This window comes from Lathamus discolor, chromosome 1 (genome assembly GCF_037157495.1).
Source record: "Lathamus discolor isolate bLatDis1 chromosome 1, bLatDis1.hap1, whole genome shotgun sequence".
Classification (NCBI taxonomy): domain Eukaryota; kingdom Metazoa; phylum Chordata; class Aves; order Psittaciformes; family Psittacidae; genus Lathamus; species Lathamus discolor.
This window is the reverse complement of record NC_088884.1, coordinates 110,121,185-110,143,598: the sequence shown is the minus strand read 5'-3', so window position 1 is coordinate 110,143,598 and position 22,414 is coordinate 110,121,185. Positions and strand designations below refer to the sequence as shown.

General features: G+C 41.6%; 1 protein-coding gene and 1 long non-coding RNA gene across 2 annotated transcripts in view; both read left to right on the top strand.

Annotated features, from left to right (window-relative positions):
- The window catches only part of MCUB (mitochondrial calcium uniporter dominant negative subunit beta), a 57,820-nt gene continuing 35,406 nt past the window's right edge, over positions 1 to 22,414 (top strand). Inside the window, exon 1 of the mRNA XM_065690332.1 lies at positions 1 to 319. Coding sequence (XP_065546404.1) covers positions 191 to 319 — 129 coding nt within the window. The 5' untranslated portion in view covers positions 1 to 190. The remainder of the gene's footprint in view (positions 320 to 22,414) is intronic.
- Positions 327 to 1,728, top strand: LOC136019800 (uncharacterized). The gene is made up of 2 exons (XR_010615066.1): positions 327 to 621; positions 1,257 to 1,728. It is a non-coding gene; the product is annotated as an uncharacterized LOC136019800 (long non-coding RNA).

Here is a 22,414-nt window from a genome sequence, read left to right as displayed (position 1 = left end):
GGACGGACGGAGCCGCTCAGCGCGGCCCGGCGCAGCCCCTCCCCGGCGCTGGCGGGACGAAGAGGCAGAACAGCCAGCGCCGCCGGAGGAGACGCCCTCCGCGGGGGCTCGTCCCCGCCCGCCGCGGCAGCCAGCGCCGCCCGCCAGCAGCCGAGCCGTGGCGGAGCTCGCCCGGAGGCGGCCGAGGAGCATGCTGTCGGGGCTGGGCCGGGCCGTGCGGAGCGGCTGGCCGGGAGGCGGGCGGCAGCCCCCGGTGCTGCTGTGCGGCCGGGCAGCGCGGGGCAGGCGCGGTGGCAGCCCCCTGCCCTCAGCGCCTCAGGTGAGCCGCGGAGCGGGCGAGGGTAGATGCCGGAGTGTTCCGCGCGGCCGCTGCTGCCTTGTCCGCCGAGGCGTGGCGGGGCTTGGCGAGCACAACTTGGGGGAAGCGCCCAGCGGAGTTTCCGCTGCCGGGCTGGGGGCTTCGGGGCCTGGCGGGACGGGCGCCGCGGAACCGCTGCCTGGCGACAGGCGCGGTGACTCACGCGAGGGGCGCGGAGGCGCCGCTGGTAACGGCCGCGGGCGGTGGGGCCTCAGCGCGCCGCTGGCCTCGTTCCCGGCTCCGGGCTGGGTGGAGAGTAACGGGTGAGTCACGGGCTGCGGCCGTGAGGTGCGGCGGGGGAATGGCAGCGCAAGAAAGTTTCCTCACAGGCTCTCGGGGCGTCCGAATAACGGGGTCCGCCTGCCTGTGCGCCTCTGCGGGCTTTAGTAAGTCTTAGAGTTGAGTAAGAAGGGAAACGCGAAGGCACAATGACTTCCGAAACACAGACCTGCCGGGACGTGCGACAGTGCGGTTCCGGAGTACTGAGTGACTGGGAGAGGAGGCAGCTTCGTCCTGAGCGGGTGGTTTTGGTGTTCGAGATGCTATACGTGCTTGCAGGTGTTGCTGTGGTGGAACGGGGTAGCCTGTGCCAGGGCACACTGGTGGTGAGGAAGTCTCTGGAGCATGTGGTGACAAGCTTCTCGCTGAGCAGCTTCCAGAGCTTCCTTGAAGCTGGTGGTGGCAGTTGGATTTGAGGAGTTGTGTGGAATGAGCTCTGTGCTCTTCGCGAAGGAAATTTGCGAGAACTGGTCAACACTCTTACAAAATGCCGTTGCATTAATTTGCCCCACCTCTGTTATTGTGAGCAGCCCTTCTTTTCTTTGTCATGCGTGTACATGGGGGCACTTAAAAGGGGACTTTCAGATAACTACTGACTTAGCTTCCTTAATCTTCTAAGGTTCAAATGAGGTATGCTAAAACCATCTTGCACCTCCCTGAGAGCGTTACACTGTCACTCAGCACACACTGACTGATACGACATACTCGGTTTGTCACGTCTTAACTTCTCCACGGCAGTGCTTTGCAGACAAGCTTCCTGCTTTTCTGAGGCTCTGAAATGACACTGAAACTGATAAAGCTTCAGGAAGAGACACCGAAAATGAGAGGGGGAGGAGGAAATGCTCTTGCTCTGTCAGTGCTGCCGTTATAAGAAAGACCAGAAAAGCGATCGGCCCTGTTACTTCGTGGGATGGAACATGACAGTGATGTGACTCAGGAACTGAATGCTTGCACCGAATAGATTAAGGAGAGGAATGTTGTAATTTTGAGGAAAATTCTAATTGGGAAAAGAGTTTAATGCAAGACTTTGTGTATTTCTTCAGTGGAAAATTTTTGAATAAATTAATATAAAATGCTTTTTCTGTACGCAATCCATAGTGCTACCTTTTCTACAGAGTTGCTAGCATGATAGGTAATGGAGCATGTTTACTGGTTTTGCCCTTCCTGTTTCCATCTTTGGGTACCTTTCATTTTTTTAATTACATGTCTGTGGAACTGTTCAGGCAATTAAAATGTTCTTGTAAACATTAAATGAATGTCCGGCAGCTGTAATTTCAGGCTAGTGAAAGTAAGAAGTGTGGCAGTTGTTACTGCAAGTTGTTCAGCTCTTTAGGTTTCAGTGTAATGCAGAACATCAGGAGCCATTACATCTTGTTCAGTCCAAACACTGTTGTGATATTTCATATTTCTGTTTTATCTTTTCTCTTTCCCCGATTGTCGTTGTTGCACATTGCTGGTTCTGCTGCTTGCTATTGCTGTTTGTGTGAACAAATATTTTGCCTCTAGCCCTGGACAGAAAGGTTGGAGTGCTCGCACATGGCTGAGGAATTGCAGGGTTTGGTTGCTTGTTGCCTTTGTGCTCAGTGTGGTCTGGTGCCATCGTGGGCCATGTTCTCCAGCTTGTTTGGTGATGGGAATCCATTTGACCAAATCTCTTTTGGGGCACTGACTTTACGCTGGAGGTGATACTTCTGTGGCCACAGAGGGTTGTAGTGTGAGTACTCAGTCATCACATGCTGAAAGGTATTCAAATATTACTGTATTGATAGGCAGGTGTGTAAGTACACAATGTATTTGTGTGTGACGTTTTTGACTAATAAATCCACTGCAGTCGGGACAAATGAACCATCATTGCAGTGGCTAATTTGCTGTAATTTCTCTGTAAAAGCAGAGATTGCTGTCCCAAAGAACTGTATCCTTAACTGTTAGCTTTTCAGCTCTGATTTTAGACAAAATCTGGTAGCTGTGATCACCTGCTTTGCTTTTAAAGTGATACTCATACAAATTCCTTTTTATTTCGTAAAGTTGAGGGTTTTGTTACATGTGGAGTTTTGTATTAGTTGTTTGTTTTTTTTTAAGTGGATAGTGCTTAGACACTTAGTTTTTCAAACCAAGAATCTTGTATCATATTTTTCAGACAGGCTTTCTTATTACACATAACTTTTATTTCCAAAAGGGCACAGTTCATTTTGCTAAAGTCCCAGATTTATCACACTGCAGTTATTTTGCATGTGATGAAACCTAAAGGTTGCCAACTCTTTCACTTCCTCTTCACTTGCACAATTTAACTCCCGCATATCTTTCTGAGAGAAATGCCCTGCTTTCACTGCTCCCCTTGCCATATCACAGTGGAGAACAGATACGTTAACACAGAAGCGAAGCTTAGAATTGCTGTTTTTTTTTTTTTTTTTTTGTAAACTCATAAACCTTCTAAGCCGGGAAACATTGAAAAGACTGGATTTAATATAATTCTTTTTTTTCTTAGATGCCTCCTCATTATGCCCTTTATAGCACTGAATCTGGTGATTCTAAAATTCGGTTGCTTTCTATGGCCGTTTATATACGTGAGATTCCCAGTTTAGTCCATACTGTGGAGATCCGTACCAGCATGCCTGCATCACTTGGGATGTGGAAAATGAAGCCTGGGTTGCGCAGTTTCACTTCCCTTAACACTACTTTTCTTTGAAGTCTTGCAGCCCTGTTCTAGCTACAACTGTTTCTATCCTGTATGAAGATGGACAGAAATGTATGAAGATGAAGTGGGGACATTTCTCCTGCAAAAGGCAGGGCTTGATTTAAACAAGTATGAGTGAGGGAACTAAAATGTGAAAACTTTATTTTTTTTTTTAATGTGAGTTTATTTAACATTGTCAATTCAGAATGCATTCAATTTCTGTGAGCAAAGTTCTCTTACAATTGTATTTCCCCTCTGGAATACACTGTGACGGGGAAGATGGTGTGTGAGCTGGCAAGATCAAATTGCAAAGGTTTCTGTGAAAAACATTAGGGCTTTTTTTCTTCCTTGAGTAGGATATCGAATATGCTTGTTGCTGAGGGGAATTTTCCTCCTAGTTGCAAATTGCAGCCAGTAGGAGAGTCATTGGTTTTGTTTATCTGCAGAAAGCAGGGTAGAGAGGAGGTTCTTTGTTTTTTCTTGTCAGTTCCTGGTGTCATCCATATCTGTCATAAATGTTTCTTTTAATGCTTTCAGCTAATAAGTTGTTGACTACCCAGTTCATCAGACTGGCTTGAACTTTTTTCTGTCCTTCCTCTTAGTCTTTATAGTTCTTTTTGCTCCTGAATTACCATGATGATCCCAGCATTATACCTGTCCAGTTTGTCCTCCTGTTTTATACAGTCTTATAAGTAAGGACCTAAATGGGTCCACAAGTCCTAACAGCTAGTGGATAATTAGAAATGTGTTTTTTCCTTCAATTTGTTTATTTATTTACTTACTTCTTTTCTCTTTTGCACATACTCTGCTGTCAGGATTTCTAAGATAGTCTTTTGGAGCAGCAACCCCAGGACATCCCAGGTGGCTTCACAGAGGTGAATTATCATTGAGTGTCTTGCCCTGCTAATGTTTCACTTAAATGTTGTTTAAGTCCCTGCTTTGTATTTTCAGCCTGTTCAGGTCCTTTGGAAATTGAGGTCCAATTGGAGCCAAGAACTGGGAGTAAATTGTGGCTACTGGGCGTGTTTTGCCCCATATTTCCTTCCCATTTAAAACATTGCACAACACAAGTTAGCTTGTTGATCTAAACAGAAACCTCGAGCTTGTACTACCATATGTCAACAGAAACATACAACCCGCTAAGTTGTTTGTTTATGGAAGTATGTTCACTCTTACTAATTTTTAAATGCCTTAGAAAGCCATAGAGATCTCTGGCATTCGCTATAAGAAATGTGCCTGTCTCAGCAGGTTCATGTATTTGCCTCTGATAGTGTGGCTATGCCAGAACAACAGGATGACTGCTAGCTATTTCCTGTTGTCTCTTCTCATCTGGCAGCTGGGAGATAGTTACGTTTTCTCTGATAAGTACACTTCTGGAGGGAGATGTGACATATAGCACAGAAATTCATCATCCTTTGTACTTCACCTAATCTCATCTACTGTTTTTCTGTATCTAATTTGTCTGGTACAGATTCTGTAGTAACTCAGAAGGTTCCAACATACTCTTGTATGTGCATATATAACTACCTGCAAACCACTCATTTCCTTGGAATTTAGGGCATTTCTAATCACCAGCCTCACTGTTTGAAACTGGCATCAACAGTGTTTTTGTCCAACAGGGCAGATAACAGAAGAGCAGTGAACTCAGATGTGTAGATCAAATCGGCTACCCTTGCATAGAATATTGCGATGCTTTTTTGCCTACTCTGAGTGTCAGTAGATGCGTTTCTTTGTGTGAATACAGCGATTCCTAAGAAAGGAGATGAAAATCTGCTCCTGCAAGGCTGTGAAGAATGCAGTTGTGTCCCTTAGGATCACAGGCTTAAAGAAGCTGGAGCAAAATTTTGTGTGCTGACTAGAGGCTGTGTAGTACACAGAAAATGTAAAGAAGCCCTAAAACTTAAATGCTGTTTAACATTACTATCTATATCAGAATCTGCATAGTATTTTAGCCAGCTTCCCAACGAGCTTTCTCATATAGGATGCAGGAGCAATAGGCTGTGCTTCTTAAAGACTAGGAAGTACATTAGTCCAAATATATGTAACAGATGTCATAAAAGAAAATAAAAATTTATTCCCTGTCAACTGTAGCAACATTCTTTATTTATTTTACATATATTTTTTAATTTAGAATGGGGCTAGGAATAGTCATACCATAATGTGATACCTGTATTGGCTGCATCAAGTAGATGACAGAAAATGATGCTGTGATTTCATGTGAAGTGGATGTTGTGGTCATACGAACAGTACTGAGTGAGTAATTTTTTTGTTGCTCGTGAAATGAGGAACATCATAGTCTGGCACTGTTCCTTCTGGCACTCTCAGTTTTTCTGTGCCTGTAAAAAGACTAATACTAAACCTCTAGAGGATGTCTGAGGGCATTGTTTTGCAAGAGTCTTAGGTGCTCTGAAGATTTACCACAGAAGTGTTGAATATGAAATGCTGATTACAAACCTAGTGCATGTTTTAAGAATATGAGTCTCTTCTGATGGCTTTTTTTTTTTTTCTTTTGATTTTTTTTTCTCTAAGGTTTAAACATGTTTAAAGCTTATAGGGCAAAAACTGTAGACTGTTCTAGAGCTTATAATATCTTAATTTCTGAAGTAATGAGAGAGGAAGGAAAGGGAAGTAATAGCTCTTTTTTGTTTGGTTGGTTTCTGGTTTTTGTTTTCTTGTTGTGAGGACTTAACTTTCTGAAGTCCTTACATAGTAAAATTTTTGGCATTGGAGAGGAAGCAAACAATACACCTGTTCTCAACATCTAGTTAAACGTTATAACCTTTTTTTCCCAACCTTCCCATTAAGGGGAAATGAGCTGAAGGAAAACAAATGGAATAGCTGGACTGGAGTTACGCTTGCTTTCTCTGGGATTGTCTTCACTGTGGTGACATACTTGCAAGTCAGCAGCAAAGGTGCATATCTCATTGGGCCGCTCATTGGTGGGGGGTGTTCCTACAACCAGGGGAGAAGGAAGCCCAGAGGTGTTTCACAGACACTTCTGGGCCTTGTTATAATATGACATTAATTAAGTGTCTGCTAAGGGCATGTAATACCAACATGGGTATTCCCATGGGTTCGTTTCTCTCCTTTTTTGCTCTTTTCCAGAAAGATGAAAGGGAGAGACAGGTTCTCTGTGTTGCTGCCTTGTCCTCTGTCTTGCTGTCAAGATACTGAGTAATAACTTGGTGATTAGGTTTGCACGGGAAAGAGGTGGCTCTTTATAAGGTCACTCCTGCCACTCTTACAACTGCTCGCTGTGTCATTTCTGGTATCCCACTAATCTTAGTAGCCTAATGAACAATGAAAATAAGCTATTTGTTCTGTGAACTTGTGTAAGGAGGTGAGTAGGAAAATTTTCAGGCCTGCAAGTTATTTGCTGTGACTTTTTCCATCCTCAGCTGATGCATGAGTCCTGCATCATCTTGAAATTGCATCCAATGCAGGTATTCTTACATGCTGTCCCCAAAATACTTTGTGTTTGCCAGGCAGGCTGTTCTTTAATTCCTGCAATATGTGGGGAGTGGCTTAGTCTATACAAGTACTGTTGTATACCCATTTGTAACTGATACACCGTATGAGGAATCCATGATGTGATCATGGTGAGTATAGATAGCTTATGGGGAATGCTTGACCCAAAGTCCATGATCACCAACTGTCGGGAAAGTGCGGATCTAGACTCTGAAGGTCAGGTCCATCACTAGTAAAACAAATCCCTCGTGTCAGAATGATTCTATTTACTGCAACACAACAGCTGAAGAAGGAAATAGAATTTTAAAATGAACATTGGTCGTCTGCTTGCCTACTAATGATGGTAACTTCTGTAGTCACAAACTAATTCTCCTCTACCCAAGGGGGACTGGTGGGGGTAAGCAACCTACTACTCTGTGCAGAAGTGTCAGATGTCAGCAGTAAGTGCATGGGTAAACAAATAGCTTTGTGCTTGTGTGATAACGACTGGCCAGCACAACCTCTCCTTAACAGCGAGGAAACATTCAATAATCCCTCAGACTGAAGCAGAAAAAAGATGATTACTGTAAAAATGGAAAATTTATACCTTTTAAAGGCTGCTTTTATCATGATGAGCACAGGCAGTGCATCTTCAAAGGACAGAAAGATTGAGTACATTATACACAAGCAAGATATAATTTACTTTTTTTTTTTTTTTACTTCAGATAAACAATTTGAAACAATTATTTTCACATTTACTGTCTGGTCATTTTAGATCAGAATTACTTCAGTCTTTACATTCTGGTCAGATGGAGAGAAATAAGTTGTCTTTGAGTTCGTCTTTAAAGAAAAGTTTTGCTCATCTGCAAAGCAGGCAGTGGTTTAATCTTCCCAGTATCTCCCCGTCGGTACTTACAAGTATAGTAAAACACCACAAAAAATTGATTTAGATATCACAAGAGCATCCTTAAATGTCCTGTATTTTTGACAGAGAGGAGGAAAAATGACATTGCTCTTCTTCCTGACAAATAAAACTTAGTATATCATGAGGACATCACTTTAGTCAGATTGCCATGATAGGGAAAAGTTGAGTACAGTACAGTATCTCTCCGTGTACAGTGCAGTTGCCTGTTTTACCTGAAGGGCTTACGCCATACTGTTTGCAGAACAATGTGCTATGGTTTTGTTTGAAGTTTCCGTTTTCTAGGACTTGACCTGACCTTTTCTGTACCTTCTCATGCAAACTATTCATTATTTATATCTGTACTTACTTTTTGACCCAGCTTCTCTCTGCCTGTGTCAGCACAGCTGTGAACGTATTCCATTGTGCTGTCAGTGGAAGAAAGACTTTTTTAATAAAACTTATTCCTCACCTTTATGTGTTCTAAATGCAAGTATAGAGGTGCCATGCCCTTGAAATACAGCAGCATGTTTACACCTAGGGACCTCTGTGGCCCCAGCAGCTCCTCATCTGGCCCCTCTGGGCTGGAGTCCCTCATGTGAGACATGCTTTGTGGCTGCGTAGCCACAAAGTAGTTAATTTTCCTTTTCTGCAGATATTGTTTCTGCCTTGCCTTAGGCACAGAAAGAAGCTGAAAGAATTGTTTGCAAACAGTAATTGGAAAAATATAACCCCAGTGGAAGAAATGCATGTATAATAAAAGAAATATTATGTGAGAATTTGAAGTTAATGGTCTGCTGTCCTGAATGCTGTACTCAAGGCTAGCAATTCTGAATCAGCTGAGTGTTGGAAGTCAGGGATCTTGATTAATGGCTCAGGTAAATGCTTGATGCTGTTAACATAGATAAAATAGTTGAAACTTAAAGGTAGTAATCTTTCACGACTATATTTTGAGAGTTGTGTATCTGATTTGTGTATCTGTTGTAAATGGAATAGATACCTGTGAAATGGCAAGGTTAGGAGTTTATTTTAGCTTTTCAGTGGATCATCTTCAGTCTACCCTTCCCCAGCTTTTCAGAATTTTAAAATTCCAGATGAAACTATGAGAAAGTTGTTAACAACTCAAAAGCTTCTTAAAAGCAGTTATTAAAGTTTACACTGAGCTCATGGATTCCCCAGCTCTGTAAATTATACTTCTTTTCAGAGCACTGTTCATGCTGATATTTTCAACTAAAGGCAGGAAGTCTCTTAAATTTGGGGGCAGAATGGAGACACAGCAATTAGTGATCTTGAGGAATCTGTTTTCTTCTGCTTCCAAAGGCAAGAGGGTGAGCATGTCTCTTGTGCCGCTGCCTTTTTTCATTTGACTGCTGGATGGCTATGAACTATGTTTAAACAGGAAAACTGAATCAATTCCTTGGAGTTCTCTTGTGAGGAGATTCTGTGCTCAGTAACCAAATGCCAGGATTCAACCGTACAGTGTATCTGTGCTAGGTGGGATTTTGCTTTTTGCTTACATGTTTCCTTTTAATCTTACGTGCTGCTAGTGATATCTGGATTCTTAATAGTGCCTTCCCAAAGGCTGCTTTAAAATGAGTCCTGAGCTATTCAGGCATCATGTTACCTGTGTTTGTGGCACACCTTTTAGCAGTTTGCCTGGAAAAGTTTCTGAAGCTATTATGAGTTCCCTATGATATCCTGAAGTGTAAGCCGTGCTAAAGGTGCAACACAAGGAGACTGGGAAAGTTTAGAATGGGGAGGTTCCTGGGGGTTTTGCCCTAGGTTGCCTTGGGAGATGATGTGGTGCAGGATGTGTCACAGCTTTCTTAAACCAAGAAAAGTCTAATAATAATCTTGAGACAAGATTCCTGCCAGAACTTATTCCCAGACATGGGCACCACCGTATCTTCTGCAGTCAGTTCTTAGTGGTACAGTTTCTTAGCCAGCTGCAATGGCTTTCAGTCAAAAGCGTTTCTTGTAAGGCAGGTAAACACTTACTTTTTGCAGAGCTGGAGCTAGTCCCAATTTAAAGTGCAGGCACTGATATTTCTGCACTGAGTTTTCTACCACTTTTTTCTCATTTTAATTTGTTCGTCATGAGTGTATTTTCCAGTATTCTTTATTGTTGGAATTTTAAATAACATCTTTTATCTGAAGCCATAGTTTGACATGCTATAGAATAGGAAACTATAGTTAATATTTTGTCCTGTGTACTTCGTGTTTGTAGTCTTTTGTGTGTAGTGAAATTAGACATGCTTAGAAGACAGCAGTTTGAAGGTTGACTGTAAGCACACTGGGAATGTGACAGTGCTGAAGTGATTTAAAGAGACATCAAAAAGCCCAGGCCCTAAAACTGAATTATAGCTGTTAAATCATGTGTGCTTCTTGGAGTGCTGATTCTTCTTGGAGTACTGACCCTTGGAGTTCTTCATGGCAATGGAAGTATAAAGTGGGCATATTTTGCTATAGATCAGACCTTGACACAACTTTAATCTGGGCAAACCATCATAGTGGTTCTGTTCTTCAGCATTTCATAATGCTGCATATAATATAGCTTGGTACCTTTCATTCTGCAGTGGCCATGTTACTTCTTGTGAACAAGGATATAACTGTCTATGGGGATTCCTCTGAGCCAGCAGACGAAAGCTATAATCCCACTGGCATTCAAATATAGAGTTTTGGGTTGTTGGGAAGTTAGGTCTTAAAACTGCGCACTCTACTCCTAATAGTTACAGCACATCCTGTTTTACTTGGCATTAAATATCAGTAGTTAATAGTTTTCTTGACATATTACAGAAGCTTTTGTGCAAGTTATGAATATTCATAACTAATTCAATAATTAACTGCATAAAGTTACACAGTAAGGTAGATGCTATCAGAAGTTATTAAGAGGATTAGACAAAAATGCTGATGTTGATTATTCATATGCTGCTAAACATTTTGGATGCCATATAATATTTAGAATTCAATCCTTACATACTGCTCTTGGTCTTTGTGGTGTTACTGATTGATAGTTTCTAGAGTTTGGCTGAGGCTCTGCAATGGTGGGTCAGCCTGTTGTATAGTCCTATGACTTAAGGACTTGAGCATTAAGAAAAACACACAGCACTTCATGGCAGCAGTCAGACCAGTGAGATCCACTACAAGCGGCCAGCTGCAACGTGCTGGTTCGCAGGTCAGTGCATGCTCCTGTGACACAGGCTAATCTTACCTGCACGCATGCAAGAGAAGTATTGTATTTCCATGGCAAAAATCTGCAATACTCAAGTATGAGTAATGCTAGTTTCTGTGAATGGCCATCGTAAAAAATAGTCAACCAGCCGCTCTTCCTAGGCCTGGAGCTAACAGGGGAACCATTTTCTCTGCTGCTTTATTTTTATTTCACTTGTAGCCATACTGAAAAGTGGGTTGGCAGGTCACACATTAATATTTAAATCAGGTGGTTTCTGGTATCACAGGGCTCCCTTGCTGCTGTTAGAAATTCATCGGTGTGTGTCATTTAAAATGAAAAAACCCAGTTTGTCTCTCTTAGTGTTGCTGACACCACATGTAGCCCAGCCCAGTGCAGCTGGCTCTCAGTCTGTGTCTAGCTCCTGCTCCAGGCGCCTCACTGCTCTTTCACTGGAGAGGTCACCCAAGCGCATCCTGAAGCCCTGCAGAACGGCAGGGGTCGTGCTGCTGCAGTGATGCTTTATCAGCCAGTATTGGGTCTTTATGTGGTTTTCAGTGCTCCGGAGTTATCTACTTCAGGGGGAAGCTGTAGTTGGAGAAATTTGTTTAGTCTTATTCCCTGCTTTCATATTCTGTCCTTTTGTCCCCTGTTGATGAAAGCAAAAACATCTCATGTCCAAGTTAAGAAAGATACGGTTGAACCCCAACAGCACATATCCAGAGGGAGGGAAATATTGAACATTTATTCAAAAACAGTTGTGAAAGCACAGAATTGATGGACTCTTGTGTTTAGCCCAAGCCATCAATATTTAGTGGGCTGCTTGTCTGCATTGTTCATTGTAGCATACTCTGCCTGGGATACACTCTGTGGTATTTATATCCTTCATCCATGCAGAACTATTCAGGCTAGTCCTTTTCATTTAAGTTATTGTTTGATAGTGTTAATGCCTCTGTTTAAATATGAGTAGCTTGCAAGTTGCTTCAGCTGCAACAGGTAAATATGGCAGATGGTAGGTTTTTAACTGAACTTCAGTTATCTTATTCTGAGAGTGAAGGAAAGTAAAGATAAGGGGGAGACAATCTACAGAGATAGATCAGCCTCTATATTCTTTGTGGCTGCAAAACAAGTGAGGAAAGAGGTTTTTCAGTATGTTTATTAATCTGTATCAACCCCCTTGCTATTAGAACTGGCATATTGAAAAAAACATATTGCAGCAAAATATGGTGGCTTCAAAGAGATTGAGACTGTATTATCCCATGTACTTTTTTCCAGGATGACGTGTTGCAAACATGGTTATGAGTCTCTATTGCTCACTTGTTGTTAATCGGGTATGTTTTCTAATTTGCTAGACTTTCAATAAACCTTCAAGAAGAAAATTCAGACACTATTTTGCACTCCAGGAAAATTCTCACTGAGTCCTAAAGGTGTTTGTTTGTAAGCTACTGCAGCTTCTCCAAACTGTAGTTTTCTCAGGAAGATGCAAGTTTTATAACGTGAGAAGAATTAACAAGAATCCTCATACTGTGTATTTGTGGGGAACTCGGCTCAAATCCCACTGTCTTTCTTCCTTACAACAAAGCAACAGTCTTGGAGCATGGCTGATCACATTATCTCCATTTCAGTAAGGAGGATTGTGAGATGTATAGTCCTGGGTGTCTGTATTCTGTAGTGCAAATGGTCTTGGGTACAGATTGGCCTCTGTGGGCATGATTATGCTTTTCACTGCAGCTTGTTCTGAGTGGGTTGCTGTATCCAGAAAACACTGTCCATATGGAGAGACTAGCTGAGATCCTGCAAGCAGCGAGTAGCTGCTCAGTGTGTTGGTGCACCTGAACCAAAAGCCCTTCTATATTGTGCTGTGAACATCTAGCATGTACCTTCTCAGTGGATTGGGAAGAGAACAGTGTTGCAAGAGCTTGTTTCAGGCTCTTTTTGTGTGGAGTGCCAAATTCACAAGGTAACACAAACCAAAGAATAATCCTGAACCCAAGTAGGTTTTAAGGTACAGAAGATATTTTCCCTCTGTATTTATAGCAATGAAATGTTCTCTGTGTCCACTTCAGTCACTTGGTAGCAAGCAGTCCTTGACTGTTTTGTGTGTATGTGTGTGTATGTATTTTTTTAATGTCATCACTTCTCAGAAACATTAGGCACTTATTTTCTGAACAAAATCTGTGTACTTGCCTTCCATGGGGATTTGAACCTTTGAGATGATTTGAATAGTGTTTTTTTCCAAGCTCTTTTATAGTCAAGAGGATAAAAGCTTTATAAAAGCTGAGATTCTTATCCTGTAGACAAGATCTGAAAAAAAAAGTAGCACAGGGAGTAGTGCTGTGAGTAGCTGGTGGGTATGTTTTGCTGTCTGGGATTGGACTTTTTCATTTGTTTTGTTGGGGTTTTTTTTTAACTTGGTTAACAAGTTTTTGACCCAAGTTAAAGATTGACTTGACTGTGAGCATTACTGTTTCTGAAGTGAATGGGTTTCAGCATCAAATTGATTTTCCAAACAAAGGAAGTCTGATTATTGCCTTGATAATGTTTCAGGTATTTTCTGTCAAAGTATTTTTTTGTCTCATTCAAAAACTAAAAATACTTTTAGTGTTCAGTTTCTCTACATAGTGAAAGAGACAATATATACTAGCATGATTTAATACGAAGTAGCTTGAGCAGACATGGTTTTGGTAAAAGAATTTACAAACTGCTGGAGTTAAGAAAGATGTACTAGTCAAAGCACTACTTTTGCTGGTATAGTCCCATCTGCAGTGGGAATTCTGCCTTTTGAAAGCTGTAAGGAACAGGAATTTTCCCAGCCAAAGTCCTAGGGTTGGTGAAAGCCAAAGAGTTGGTGTTAATCCTGGTTTAAGATCTTTGAAGGAAAATTCAGTGTAATTATTTACCTGTTTCGCATATATGAGGTGTTTCTATACTGAGAGGCTTTGTTGGTATATATGCTACAAATCTTTTTTGTGGACACTTTGACAAACAGGAGACATAACATTTATTACCAATTCTTTTTTTGTTTAACTTACAGCAGTTAGTAGTCAGCTGTTTTCTGTTTACTTTGAAAGTTTTAAGCTTAAAATACTTAGAATAATATGCTGTCATAATACTAGCATGTTTACACATTCAATTTAGGGTAGGGCATTTAATAAGAACTACGAAAGAATATGAGAAGTGATGGTCTGATAAACATACACGGAAGTCTCAATATCTAGCTCTGTAGTTGCCACTAGACTTTTCTGTTGATTGATCATTTTCTATGTTGCAGCTCATAGCTTTGGTTATGAATGCGGAAGAAATGTTGAGTGGATTTTTTTTTTCTATTAGACACTTCAGAGCTAACAGTAGCTAAAGAACTCCCATATATATATATATCCTGTGTCTTTGCTGAGATGTTTCCTGATTACTGTATCAGTAAGCTCTTTCTAATGTTGATAAAGCCTTAGCAGGGTTCATGTGAAAACATTTTAAAAGTACACGACTCCATCTTTAAGATCTTAATTATAGTGAGGCAAGAGCTAAATCCAGTGTTGAGTCAGCTGGACATTAATCACATCTATCCAATGATGCTGTGAATCAAGGTGAGCAATTTGTCAAGAATAACATGTCAAATTGTCTGTTCCTTAGCTAAAGCAGAATTGATTAAGCATGATGATAGGTATTCAGTGGAAGCCAGAAGTGCTGTCTCTCAAAGAAGCAAGACGTTGCCAGCCAGTATATTGGTGATACGTTGTCTCTAAGGCAGTGACTTGCAATTTCTTTTCAGTGTAGAGCACTCTAGAAGTCAGGCCCCATGAGCTGATGACTCCCAGCACACTGGGATGCCTGCCGGCATGGTCTTTGGGATTAGCCGTAGTGCATCTTTTTGCACCAGCACCATGGGATGCTGATCTCTCCTTTGTTGAAAGAACGGAGGCCAATCTGAAACCTGTTTTTCTTGCCCAGGGCTAGATGTAACATAATCGTCTGTTTTGTCACTGCTGATGCTGAAGTAAATTAAACTCGTGCTAATAAAATGCCTGCCGAAGGACTCCTGCATTCTTAGTGGAATACAGAAGTGAAACAGCTGGTGTAGTAATGCGATCTGCTGCTTGTTATGGATCTAAAGGTATATTTGAGAGCACAGTCCTGGCATTACTCTTCCAATGGTGCTGGTGACATTGGAGCTGGAGTTACAGAAGTAAGTGATATTCTAAATTCTCATTAAAAAAAAAGATTTCTTCTGCAGAAAACAGTCTAACTAAAAGGGTGATACGAATGAAAGCAGCTTTGGCTTATCTTTGCCATGGTACCTAAAAGACATAAAAAGAAGCTGGAATGTTGCTTAGACCCACAGATGTATCCAGAACTGCACTTCAGGTTAGCCCTTTGGATTTGATGCCTTTGTAGCATTTTAATCAATGTGAAAGTACTTGATTTTCTTAGCAAATAGATTTACAGATTGGACCTTGTAACTCCAGCTCTTGGGATTTTTTGGTAGTGTCTGTTCTTTTCTGTGAGTTGCTCCAGTGATCCCCTTTCACTCTTGAATGCTGACAGGAGGAGTAGAGCTTTACAGGATTCAGTAGACTTTTTTTTCTTTTTAGGGAGATCTGAACATGCTGGATAACATAGGTATAATTTCAACAGGCTCAAGATATAAGGGAAAGAGAAAAAGGAGAGAAGTGATAATTGTAATGACAGCTTCCTTCAAAATCACCAGGGAAGGAGATGCCTGGGTGCTGTAGTCCTTGCTGTGTGGAGCTCTCACTCTGTCCGAAACAGACAGTGGTCAGGACTCATCTTGCATCTTCAGAAGGGTGTAATAAATTGGGACTGCTCTACACTTCCTACTGACTTTTCCTTGTAGCTGCTGGGTCCTGGAATTGGCTAAAGACTTTTTCCATGTCTTCACTTCCCAGCTCTAGCCTATACACAGCTGGAGAACAGTTGATCCATAGCTGTGAAATACTGGCCTGATTTTAGAGAATCGTTCTCCCCCTCTGCTAATAGTTGAGAAAAGAACAAGCTTTTCTAATTTGTGAAGCTGAAACTCATAAAGCAGCGAGTGTAGAACAAACATTCAGATGATTCCTTATTTGAACAGGTAAGAGGAGTGACTAAAGTTCATCTCAGATTAAGTGCTGTCATAATCTATTAGTAGGATCCATTCACATCCTAGAAGAGTACGCTTGCATTTCTGAATATGATATACTATCAGCTTTGGATCACAGGGGAAGATGAAAGCATGACACTGAAGGAAAGGAGAATCAAGCTGAGAAGTATGCTGGCGTGATTCTAGTAGTTAAGTATTTATCAGAAGCACACTGCTCTTAGGGTGTCATTTTTCTTCAACCATCAGTATAATAAGGTCATAAACCATGCATAGTTTTCCAGGGAAATGGCTGCAGGGGGTCCTGCTTCTTGAGCAAGACCAATTGATGTCCAGTTCCATTAAAAAAAGAAACTAGAATATATTGAGTATTTGTTGTTAGTCACGAGAAAGCAAAGTTTCTTCTTGAGCTGTAGAGTTGGTGTAGTACAGCATAAGGGAGTATTCTGTCTCCGAGTTAATTCCTGTGAGTATCAGGATGGATGCTGACTGTAATAGGATGGCTGTTAAATTGAGTATGAATTTAGTGGTTTGATGGGGTCAGATTTTGCTGTTTATCAGCTACAAGTTCATTATGCAATTTTATCTCTCTTTAGCCTGCTGTTTGTAAAGAAAGTTTTCAAGCCTGTGGTCTCAATTTCTGTTAGTGTTGTATCAGTGGGTGCAGCGATTATGCAAGGCCTCTCTCCTTATCATAAATCACTTTTGCAGGCATGGTCATGAGTTTGCTTGCTTGATTTGGTGTCATCCTTTTCCATAGCCCACTTCATGCTCACCCTGTTTTCTCTCAATGCTCTTGCAGAGGTCCAGAATCTGTTTTACGTGGAAAGGGAAGAGCAGTGGCAGTATGGCAATGCTTGCGTTGTCTTAACACAGCTGCTAACATCACCCTGCAGCTGCTGCTACTGAATAAAGAGACTGTGCTTTGTGTACACCTCATGTTTTGTACATGCGGAATACAAGATGAAGTTCTGAAGTGGCCAGTGTATTTTTCCTAGTCCCGCTGTCTCACTAGTGCTGAAAAAATGAAGCCATTTCATAGAAGAGATGAATAACTATAAATTTCTTGTGTCCCAGTGAAGTCCAATAGCACAGATATTGAGAATCTGAAAGGCATCTGAAAAGCAACATAAAAGCTTTTGGGGGATTGACATAGTACTTATTTTGTAATTTTTGTTGTAATACAGTGAACTTGGATTTACTTGATACTCCATTTTACTCGGCACTGTCTTAGTGCTAGATATGAATCTTCTAGACAAAAGGAAAAGAACAAATGTAATAAATACATTTGTCGTGCTCCTCCCCATCTCCCAGGGAGGAAACCCACTGAATTCTGACACTCCTGAAAAAAAGTTTTAATGATGAGGAAACCATGTGAATATGCTAGGGTGGTAGGAAAGACCAGTATAATTTTGTGTGGCATGTGTGGGAGGAAGTTTTTAGAGAACAAGAGAATAAGAGTACTGGTACGACAGTATCTGAAATATATTAGGCTTCATCGTACCTAATATCATAAAGATATTGCTCATTGAAGGGAATTCAAAAACAGCATAAATGTGTGGAAGCTGTAGAGATTCATTCATGAGGAAAAACCCAAAAATCTGGGCTGCATCAAAAGGAGCGTGACCAGCAGGTCGAAGGAGGTGATCCTGCCCCTCTACTCTGCTCTTGTGAGACTTCACCTGGAGTATTGTGTGCAGTTCTGGTGTCCTCAACATAAAGAGGAAATGGAACTGTTGGAACAAGTCCAGAGGAGGGCCACGAGGATGATCAGGGGACTGGAGCACCTCCCGTATGAAGACAGGCTGAGAAAGTTGGGGCTGTTCAGCGTGAAGAAGAGAAGGCTGTGTGGAGACCTCATAGCAGCCTTCCAGTACCTGAAGGGGGCCTATAAGGATGCTGGAGAGGGACTCTTCAGTAGGGACTGTAGTGACAGGACAAGGGGTAATGGGTTAAAACTTAAACAGGGGAAGTTTAGATTGGATATAAGGAAGTTCTTTACTGTGAGGGTGGTGAGGCACTGGAATGGGTTGCCTAGGGAGGTTGTGAATACTCCATCCCTGGTGGTGTTTAAGGCCAGGTTGGACAGAGCCTTGTGTGACATGGTTCAGTGTTAGGTGTCCCTGCCCATGGCAGGGGGGTTGGAACTTGATTGATCTTAAGGTCCTTTCCATCCCTAACTATTCTATGATTCTATGATTCTAATTAAATATGCACAACTTGCCTAAACCATGACTACAGGGGTTCATAAATTTAAAAAGTATGGGAGGTGCAAGCACAGTAAAATAGAAAAGGATTATGTCTATAGTCTGGGATAAAGCCTAAATGGAAACTTTGAGAGTCCTATGAATGACTTCCTGAGAGTGAAATGGTCTGAGCTATTAAATATGCTCCTCTGGGAGAGGACGAGAATCAATTACTTGATATACGCAGAGCTACACTAGATAGAAATCCAATAAATCTGTTGTAAGAAAAATCCTGTCCTTTTAGGGTGGTTAGATGTATGTAGTGAGCCTGTCTTCGTCTTGTGACACTAGTCACATTAGCTGTGAGAATTATTTGAATCTAGCATGAAGGAAATGCAAAATAACAAGAGTTAGCCATGCTGGTTTGGGTCCTATAAACAAATACTGGTTTATAAACCTGAAAAAACCCTCCCTCTCTTCTCATCCTTGTACACTGGGTTAAGGGGAGGAGGGTGTCACAGGATAGCGTACTCTGAAAATTGAACATTATTTAATGAGCTCCTTAGGAAAGAAAATGAATATGTTAAATGCACTCAGTCCTCTTTGTGGAGGTTAATCTAACATATGAATTCACAAATTCATCACTTAATTCATGAGGGTTCTAACTCCTAAGTTCTCTGATTTGTAACTTGTGCATGTGTGAGCAAAGCAGTTATCTGCTGAGGGGGAGAGCGCTCAAACCTTCCTCCTCTTGCTTGGTGCAGGCATCCCTGTGTCACACTGGAAAGCAGGAGAGCCTGAGCAATCTGGCTGCTGCTGGATCTGCTTCAAAAGCTTTTTGGGTGCACTGTGGAAGTTGGGTCTATCATTTCCATAGGCTAGTGGATTCTGAAAACTGACAATCAAAATCCAAGGGTGATGGCACAGGAGACAGGAAGCTGCAGGTGATAACAGCTGACTAATGGCCCTTTGCCCTTCTTGCCTGTGGTGTCCTGCCAGTGCATTGCTCTGGCTTTGACCTAATTATGCTGCTCCCAGCATACGTCAGGCCTTGGGATGGGCTGGGCTGCATGTTAGCCAAAATCTGAGCCGGAGCTTAGTAGCAGGCATAGAAATTTCCTCAGACCTGCCTCCATCTGATGGTCAGGCTGAAGCTAGGTGGTAACAACTCCTCCTCTCTTGCCACAGGCTCGTTCTTAGACCCTTGCTGCTCTTCCTTGGAATTCTCCTTTGAGAATGTAGCAGTTGTGTTTTCTGCTACTTACGGTCACCTGAGTATGCAGGCATGACACAAGTCCACCTGAAACGAGGCACAGTCTGAAGCAGAATTGGCTGCTCTACAGTTGCTGTGTGCTGCACTTGTTGCTGCCACTTTTTGTAGTATTTTCTCCTTTTATCAAAATAGCTGAAGGCTATGAGATTGAATTTCCCAAAGCCAGGTTGCTGAGTGTCTTTAATACATGTGATCTTTGCAGTGATATCTGTGAGACAAAGCAAAATCGTGTGACAAGGATGTCAAGCTGCCATACTTTGTGAAACCCATTAAGTGTGCTTGTATTTTGCTCTTTTAAAGAGAATACATGTAAAATGTGCTGTGGAAGGGAATGAAAGCATTCTTGCCAGTCCTCATTTCCCGTTGGGCATCCCTATGGGTTGTTTTTCTGCTGAGCCCTAGAACAGGGAAGCACATAGCACTCTTACAAATGTGTTGCAGACATGATACTTTGCTACACAGGTTTTGTTCTTTGCTCCACTATAATCTTTGTGTGCTACCTTTGGCAAGTCACTTAAAATGTTTTGGGTTTTTTCAGCCTGGATAAAGAAGTAATTATACTTCCCTGCCTGCAGCAGTTGTCTGAAGAGCAGAGACAGACGTGCAATTACAGTGTGAAGAAGTGACTTATAATCAAACTAGCTGTAAGTGCTCTAAAAGTGTATTTCCTGCCTCCAACCTTTCCCTCTTTTCCAAAGCAATTTTTTCAAAAACATCTTTTGGCAGGCTCACTGCTTTGTTCTTAAGTATTGTAGTGTTGTTGAGCACTGAATACTGACAGCTGTTACATTCTGGGTTGAGGCGCTTTTTACTATCTGTGCCTGAACACTCAGCACTTGCAAATAAACATGGGAAAGGATTAAGATGCCAGGTGTTGATTCTGCTTCATGTTTAGGATGCCAACTGTGAGTACAATGTAGGGTTAGGCTCTTGAAGCAGAGGCATCCTTTAGAGAATGTGAAGCAAGGAACTGCAAAGGACTGTATCGAGGCACCCCCTTCCTCTTGGCAGGTGTCAGTTATTTCCTGACCATCACAGGCTGAAAGTGCAGGACCTGCAAAGCAGCTTCTCAGGCATGAGCTGTAGGAGCATGACTTTCTTTCTACAATAGGGACTAAACAGCAATGTGGACTAAAGCTAATGGTTTGATGTAAAGAAGCAGAACCCCGCAGAGACCTAGGAATCCTGCAGCCCTATAATATTTTTTGCTGGTTTTGCCAGTCTAATTTTCAGAAATCTCTTATTCTTTCCTAGATTTGAGCTGTTCTGTTTAAATGCAGCTGTTCCTTGAAGGGTTGAACTCATGAAGCACATTGTTAATTTAGTCACATAGTTAACAGCTACTTCATAAAATCCTGGTGAATTACACATGCAGAGTAAATACAAATTTTCAGCATTTTGACTTCTATACAGATATGCTATTGGCTACTGGAGCCTGGCTAAATCTTCATGTTCCAAGCCCATGGATGTTGTCAGTAGTTGTTCCAGTTCAGTCATCTGTGAAATATTCACAGATTTACAGTCAGCTTAAAAGTGAAGCTGTCAAAGCAACCTGTCTGGTAGTGATAAGTAGCTATCAGAGAAGCGGTAGGCAGCTTCTGCGCTGAAGTATGTCACTTCAGAAAATTTAACACCATTTGTGTTTTGTATAATTTCTTCATTCATATGCAGAAATGCATAAATAAAAATTCTCATTTATGGTTTTCTTTTTCATGTTTTGAAATGTCTGAACTTGTCATCTGGCTGTTATTTTTAGTGGGTTTTTACTATTTTTCCATTCAAAGGAAGGGAGAAAGAGGAAATAGATGAATGACTTACTACACGTTGTAAACAAAATACACAGTGATGAGTGAATTTAAACAGCTAAACTGCCTGACCACATTGTCTGCAGGCAAGTGGTTGAATCTTACTGTTTTAAAGTTTTCAGAAAAGACTGTCTTATTAATAGTAGTGGTTGTGAGGTACCCACAAATAGAAGCACAGCAGTTCAGGTCAGCTATTTCCCATCTGATTTCATAAAGACAGGTCTAATTTTCAGATTAAGCAAATGAAAGGAAATGGTTCTATTGTACTGTGTCTGCTTGGCTCCATGTGGAATGGCATGTGGAAATAGTCTCAACTGGGATCCGAATGAGGATATATTATGAAACCAGGTGCAGACTGAAAAAGAGGGCAACTTTGAGAAATATACCAAAGATGCAAACAGATCACCCTTTTGTGCAGGACAGATGAGGATATTGTGTATTTGACTGCCCATGGGCAGTGTTGATCTCAAAAATAGCTGCTGACTACTTTTCTTCTTCCTTTGCAATAGCTTTATTTGTCTTGGCCTGCTTTTTCCATGTTCTTTTTTTCTGTAGTTTCAAATGAAAATCATAAAGATGAGAGAAGCAAGGGGCAGAGATGCTAGGGAGAGAGTACAGCTCCTGGGGAGGCAGATGTGTCAGGTGAGAAAACAACACATAGTCAGCATTCCCTGTGGCATTCCAGTTGTTGTTGGCTCTGCTGCTCTGGGATAATACTCAAGTTTCTGTATTTGTGCACGTCCCGTCCCTCTAAATCCATGTCTGGAAACCTTCAGTTAGGCTGGTCTGATATTTGGCCTGTTTGGGGAGCTGGTAGCTATTCAGCTGGTGACCAACCCAAGGTCACTAGATGGGTCATTGTCATTGGGGTCATGTTTTATGCTGATCACAGTCCACCTGGTTTTCAGGCTTTTCCAATTTAGGCCAAGGATTATATGTATATGCATGTATATATCTCCAATTTAGGATATATATATATATATATATATATATATATACACGAAATAGCTAGTTGAAGGTCAGAATGGTGCCTCTGACGTAATTTTCCCATAGCTCAGGGCTTGGGGTTCTTATCTTGGCTCTATGCAGAACAGGAGTATGCGTCTCTACAGAGCGACTTGTCATTTGCCTTTGGCAGTTAACATGAAAGTCTGGATAATAAGCATTCCTTGATTTGTTGCTTTAATCTTCTAGAGGTAACACTTGGCTTTTGACATTGCCTCCCTT